Source organism: Papaver somniferum, chromosome 9 (assembly GCF_003573695.1).
Source record: "Papaver somniferum cultivar HN1 chromosome 9, ASM357369v1, whole genome shotgun sequence".
NCBI lineage: Eukaryota > Viridiplantae > Streptophyta > Magnoliopsida > Ranunculales > Papaveraceae > Papaver > Papaver somniferum.
The window spans coordinates 77,121,114-77,128,634 of NC_039366.1; the positions used below are offsets into that span (position 1 = coordinate 77,121,114).

Here is a 7,521-nt window from a genome sequence, read left to right on the forward strand (position 1 = left end):
AACCGGCATCATCCTATGACCTTCACAAAAATGAATATCTTCTTAATCAGCCGACAAGCTACTTCGTCAACATAAGCAAGAAGCTTATATGTCACATAAGTTATATTATCACCAAAATGAAACAGTTCATCCTATCCCAAAAATGAGCATCTATCTTTTACAAATAAATAAAAAAGACCAAACAATCTCTATAAACTCTAATAACCTCTAATAACGAGAGGAAGTACAGTTGATTAGTTTTTAAACACTATATTAAAAAAAATAAAGTAATTAAACCCAACATCATCAACCCTCTTCACTGCATATACCCAACGAGATAAGATCCTTCAAAGAAAACATAATATTGATACTCAATTGAATACACAAATTCAATAAAACATCTTAAAATCAACAAAAATTCCCCGAAATTAAGAAAACAATAACCTATTCAAAAAATAGTGATAGTAATAATTTCTTCCAAAATTACATAACAAGATCGTAAGTAAATGAATAACATACCTGTAGATTGTTGTAGTGACGATGAATGCATCAATCAACCTCGAATATGTATATAAAAATTGATCTCAGTAGAACCCCAAATTGATGAAATTAACCCTAAACCAAATTTTTACATTACGAAATTGTAAAAACAATTTGATGAATCAAGTGAAACGAAACCAATCAATCGAGAAAAGAAGAAGAAAAAACGAGATGAAACTAGTAACATCGTCTTCAACAGGAGCGGCTGGAAAAGCTTTCTCAACGTTGGACGTTGGAAATGAAGAAATGAAAACCGAATTACGAAAAAATCATATCTGATGGGTATATTTGTCATCCATTTTTTTTTTATTTTGGACTGAATCGTTTAAGAAAGGATTAACTCGTTTCAGATTTGGTAAATTTGGACCTCCTAGTATTAGACTTGAGAGTGTAGGACTAGAATGTCCAAAACCCAGTAACTTTGAGATTAAATATTAATTTCTACTTTTAAAAACGAAAGCAGGCACATGTGTAGACACCACCACAGGTGACCACACCTATCAAAAGGAATATTCGTAAGGTAAGCCACATTAGTCGAGGCGTGCCAAGTGTATGGATCAACCAAGCCACTTGGTTTCAGCATCCACATAAATTCCAAAGTTAGTTCGACGCTTGTTCGTTTTAAGTTTTAAATACACCTCAAAAATGAAATACGTCCAAAATATACAGTCAGATGTATAAAAAACGTAAAATAGTTCGTAGATATTTTCAGCTGCGCTGATTCATTTCTAACCGTTCTTATTACCAAAATGTGAGATTAGATGGCAACCTACGATTCTGATTGCTTAATAATTCTTAGGTCCTTAGGGTTCCGCATCGTTTTTCCCGCTAAGTTATACCACAATGACCATTCAAAGCGAAACACGTGTAGCACTACACAGCTTACGAGGTCGAAACAACATATTGCTATTCTGTGGGGTCCCATAGCAACATTTGGGGGAGGGAGGGAAACGAAAGAAAAGCTTAAATACGGCTTTTGTGGAGGAACGGGAAAGAATAGCCGGCACATTAGAGCGATCTGAAAAAAAAAAAAAAAAAAAGAGAGAGAGAAAGGCTTCGAGAGAGAAAGAGGAGCGAAGAAGAAGTCGCTTCTCTCTAAGGTATGAGATCTTCTGAGTTTCTACTTATATTGTGTTCATTTATTAGTTTGATTATTAATTTTTTTAAACATAAGTTTGATTTGAAATATTTCGCCGTAATATGAATTTACACGGATTTAATCTAAAAATGTTAGATCTAAGGATTTATGGTTGGTTTCTGATGTTCAAATATTGTTATTTCATCTTGAAATAACAGTAGCGTTCTATTACCATGTGTGCGCAGATTGAGATGTGATTATGACAGTGAATTTGCTCGGAAAAATTAAAATGAAATGTTTCTTTCTGTTATCTATGCCTGTGTTTTTTGGGATTTTAATGTCGGATTTTTAGATGGCTTAATCTAATTTTAGATCGACGTTTTGTTTGTTTGGTTTCCTTCTAATTACATGCAATAAAAAGATTACATCTAAAGTTCCTCAATGCGATGTGTGATTGATTTTACGTGTGGTTTGATCTGTTTTTCTTTTTTTATTCGTGTTGTCAAAATCCGTATTTTCTTCTAAAAAATAATACATTTCTGTTTTTGAATTCTATCAAAAAAAAAAATTCTTTTGTCATTGTGTATCTTTTCTCCGGATAGTACGGAAAGCGAGAGGTTTCCACCTACCAATATTTTCTTATATTAATATTCATCAATTTCTTTGCATTTCATTTTAAATTTAGGTTGTGTTGGAGCATTTTGTAAAGAAGGGCCTAGCTTTCACTGTGTTTTCTTATCAAGGATTCACAAATGCAAGCAAATTGAAATTTGGTCCCGATGAAAGATATTATTGCCCATGTGATTATGCATTTGTCTTCTATTAAATTATTGATATTCCAATTGGTTTCAGTCACTGACAAAAAGTGAAATAGTTAATGAATCATTTCTAAGGTAGCTTTCTCATAATTTTTTTTTCTAAAGATTCTACTTTCTAAAATTGCACAGATCTCTCTTTATGGTTATCTTTTGCTTCCACTGGTGGTTTGTCTTCTTTTTTTTCCACCAAACAATTCAAAAGTAGATCACATGGTCCTTTATTATTTTTTATAATTCTGAACGCTAGGATTATAAATTTAGAAAATGAAAAGAAGTAAACATAGCAACTTAGCAAGAACAAGAAATTGAAATGAAAATTTTCCAAAGGAAGTGAAGAGTTATCGTATACTAGTGGTCATATCTCTTTGACGATAAGAAAAGAAGGTTTGGCCCTTGTGGGACCGATCTAGGCATCTAGCTGACAAACCTGACTAGAAATTTGGCCGGTTAACACAATTGGTGTTGGAAACTAATAATTTTATGAGAATATAAATGAATAATTATGTACTGTATTAGTTTTTACCCACAGTTTTATTTTGTGCATTCTGTACTCTACTAGATAACTAAATTTTTATGATAAACAGTTTATTAACCAAATACTACGCACAAAATGTGTTTTTGTATTTGTTCCCAAAATACCACCCGTTTGTTATAACGTAATAGAAGGACCAAAATACATTTTTATTTGATTTCAAGACAAAAAAAAAAAAACATTTTTCAATTGAGGAGAGAGACCCAGCATATTACAGAAACACGTGACATTGATGAGCTGTTTTTCAGTAGAAACAAAATATTGAGGCGTTTGCAGACCCCACAACTAACTTTAGAAGTCCCTTGTTGGTACCTAACGTTGCAATTTTTTAAGGTCATTTATAGCTCCAAGGACCAAGACTACGTGTTTCAGAAATACATATATTTATGAATTATATGATATGATATGGGTGGTCATGATAGTATTTTTAGGGATAATTCTAGTACATTTTTGCCTACACTATTTTGGAATTAGACAGGATGTGCTAGGGATTTGGCAAATTAAGGAAATACATCTGCTGTCTACTAATGTTTGTAAATTTGAATTTGTTTGGATGGAATAGATTACAAGTATATGGATAGATACTTTAGGGTGATGTTTAATGACGCTGAAACTGTTTTCACGAAAGTGGACAAGTTTTGCAGTCAACCTAGTTGATTTTGAAACAGGGCCTAATATTGTGATAAGTACAATGCTCCTAGGATATTTTGTTAAGATAATTCTATTCATCCTGTAGATCATTTTCATCGAAAATCATGTAATTCTAAGATTCGCAACTTCGTTATGGTTTATTTGATGATTTTTTGGTCATCAAATCCTTTAAAAACTATTGCTGCTTAATGGGGTTATAAATTTTGGAATGAATTGATTTTTGGTGAGGGTGATCTACATGAGGAGTGGATCAGCTTCACAAATACCAAGCTTTCATAAGCTTTTAAGAAACAAAGCTTTCATAAGCTTCTAAGAAACCATTGTCCAATACGTGCCAGCCTAAATCAACCTCTGCCCAAACTAGGGAATTAAACAGTTGTGTTTGTATTACTTGATTATATTAGCCAAAGCTCAGTGAGTATTACAACCTCTATATTTTCACTTTTTACTGAAACAAAGTTTGGATGGTATAAAATTGCCATGGTTCGCCTCACTATCAGTGAAGTACAACTTTCGCTTTGAACAACATATATTCATCTTTTTCCTATTTCTCTTAACATATTATATAAGTTTTTAATCTTGCATTTCTTTTTTGTTTGTATACTTTACACTGGTTTAATCTTTTGATTGTTGTTACCATTTTGCTAAACAAATGATATCTAATATGGTTGTTGCAAGCGAGCATAGATAGACGTTTTGTTGAATAATCTGTATTGGCTCCACAATTATAGAAACATTAGTATATAAATCTGAATCACTGATAACCAAGCCTGGACAGGAAACAAAGTAATGCCGACTTATCAGTATCATACGCTTCTGATGTACTATTACCCTGCGATCATGAAAAAATCTGGATAGATCTTCGTTGAACATTCGTTTTTAGCACAAGATCAGTTTTTTTTTTTTTCATATCTATATATATATATTTTTTCATATCTATATAACCTGGGTATAAATTTATTAGTATAGAAAAAAGTAAATTCCTTTCATGGTGGCATTCATTTTTTTTTTTGCTTTTGTTATCATGTCTTTAAACTTGGATTATTGAATAAGAAATCCTTTTTAGTTAGTAGTGTAGCAGACAGCTAGCATTTGACTATTTCTTTTAGTATGGATTGTCTAATATGAGTCAAATTAGACTGTTTTAAAGTGAGTTAATTATATAAATTTACTACCAGTTTCCTAACATATCTTTGATAATGTAACTTTTTCAGGTCCAGTAAGACTCTCTCCGAGATATTAAACTTTAACAATGGGTGCGGGTGGTAATATGTCAGCACCTTCAACAAAGAAGGGAGATCAAAGCGTCTTACGCCGAGCTCCTCATTCGAAGCCTCCTTTTACTCTAAGCCAAATCAAAAAGGCCATTCCTCCTCACTGTTTTCAACGCTCTGTTCTTCGGTCATTCTCCTACGTTGTCTACGACCTGATTATCGTTTCTCTGTTGTATTTTGCCGCCACCACTTTCATTCCTCTCTTACCCACTCCACTCACTTACCCTGCTTGGATTGCTTACTGGATTTGCCAAGGTTGTGTCTGCACTGGTATTTGGGTTATTGCCCATGAATGTGGCCACCACGCATTCAGTGACTACCAATGGCTGGATGACACTGTTGGTTTAGTCCTTCACTCCTTACTCCTGGTCCCATACTTCTCATGGAAATACAGTCACCGTCGTCATCACTCTAACACCGGTTCTCTAGAACGTGACGAAGTGTTTGTCCCTAAACCTAAATCAGAAATGTCATGGTTCTCTAAGTACCTCAACAACCCCCCTGGCCGAGTCCTCACTCTTACCGTCACACTCACTCTTGGCTGGCCATTATACTTAACATTCAATGTTTCAGGTCGGCACTATGAGCGTTTTGCTTGCCATTTCGATCCCCATGGCCCGATTTACAGTGACCGTGAACGTCTTCAAATTTACATATCTGATATTGGCTTCTTTACTGTCGTATACGGGCTTTACTTATTGGCAGCAGCAAAAGGACTCACTTGGGTTATCTGTATTTATGGGGTTCCACTGTTGATTGTGAACAGCTTTCTTGTTTTGATTACTTATTTGCAGCACACTCACCCTTCACTCCCTCATTACGACTCATCCGAATGGGACTGGTTAAGAGGAGCACTGGCTACGATGGATAGAGATTACGGCATACTGAACAAAGTTTTCCACAACATCACTGATACTCATGTTGCTCACCATTTGTTCTCAACAATGCCTCACTATAATGCAATGGAAGCTACCAAAGCTATCAAGCCAATCCTTGGAGATTATTATCAGTTTGATGGAACCTCATTTTACAAGGCCATGTGGAGAGAAGCAAGAGAGTGTATGTATGTCGCACCAGATGAAGGTTCTGACCAGGTAAATAAAGGAGTCTTCTGGTACAATAACAAGCTTTGAAGAAAGAAACAACCAAGATGAAAAGAAGGCGTGCATAAAGAGTTAGTGTTAGGTGGGAGGAGTGCTCTTAAACATCATTTGGGTAACATTAATAATAATCGCCAGTTCATGATGGAGGACGCTAGTAGATGTAGGGTTGTGTTCCTTTTTCTTTTCTTTTAATCTTTGTTTTTGTAGTAACCAGTGAGTGGTGTCTTTGTATTGTGTGTTGGGAACTACTGCCTTTAAAAACAGGATCTCCTCCACTTGTAATGGTGATCTCTTGTATGAGTTATGCATAGTTCTCTGCTTGTTCTTACATACTGTTTAAACTATGTATCTTAACTTCCATATGCTATCCGTTAAAGGCCACTGTTGTTTTTCTACAGTGATTGTTCCCATAAAACAAATCTTTTTTTTAAACACCCTGATAAGCGTTCTTCCGTCCAGTCGGGTCTTAGAACAGTTCGTAGTTTTGAAGGAACCTGGCTCCCGAAGCCACTTCAGTGGCCCAAAATTTTGCCCATTTTGATTTTTTAACTCTGATAAAGACAAACGAGAAGCTTTGCTGCCTTTGCAACTGAAGGCTATCTACGCACGAGCACGACTTGAAACTATGATTTATGCTAGAGTTTTCCTGCCGCTTTACCAAAATTAAATCTCACCATATCTATTCAGTTTCTTAGGAAGAAAGGTTAAGCTGATTTGGTTATCGGATTACGAGATAAAGTTTTAGCTACTATCCCATTGTGGATTACTAAGAAAATATTGGTGTGTCGACTCTGAGTCACTGCACAAATTTTATTGACTCAGGTAATTTATTGTCACATGATAAATCTGAAAAATGATATATCACTAGGTGCACTCATGGACATGTATCATGTATGTCTAGCTAAACATATTGTGCACATACTGTTTTCTAGATGAGCCGGGTTCAGTTGAATTGGAGTAGTGCAAAACGATTTTGATGAGTCATATATCAAAAGACAAAACCCTGACCGACAAGCTTACCTCAACAACTCAGGAATTGGCTCGTCAGATGGAGCTAGCAATGCTAGAAAAGTATCTATAGAAGAGATTGAGCAATGGACTGAGCATTACCAGCCTTCGAAGAGATTCAAAGTTTCAAACATAGATCAACCAGATTTTACCACTAACACTACCTCAGCCACTGATGCTTCAAATGGACAAATCTGTCCACAAAATGAAACTTTGCAGCACAACCAGCATCTCCAACAGAATCAGCATATAACTCAGTAACAACGCCATGACATAAATAGCTATCTGGACTGCCACATCCAACCATGCAAAATCAGGGACAGATCATATGAGCTGGTGGACTCTCCACACCTTTTGGTTACACCAGCATTAGATTATTACATATAAGAAGTTCATAGTAATTCTTCCTTGATCTCAAACGTTTTTTACTCGCTAAAATTTTAGGCTGAATGATTGCAAGTCTGAGTGGCCTCCTCCTTTTAGTCATTATTCAGTTGGTAGCCGGTGCTATCTCATCTCTATGAGGTATCTCCCCGTT

General features: G+C 35.3%; 1 protein-coding gene across 1 annotated transcript; it reads left to right on the forward strand.

Moving 5' to 3' along the window:
* Window positions 1–1,446: 1,446 nt before the first annotated feature.
* Window positions 1,447–6,370, forward strand: LOC113311026 (delta(12)-fatty-acid desaturase FAD2-like). The gene is made up of 2 exons (XM_026559869.1): window positions 1,447–1,619; window positions 4,813–6,370. Exon 2 carries the CDS (start codon window positions 4,851–4,853, stop codon window positions 6,003–6,005), a length of 1,155 nt encoding a protein of 384 aa, XP_026415654.1. The 5' UTR covers window positions 1,447–1,619; window positions 4,813–4,850; the 3' UTR covers window positions 6,006–6,370.
* The last annotated feature ends 1,151 nt before the right edge of the window (window positions 6,371–7,521 follow it).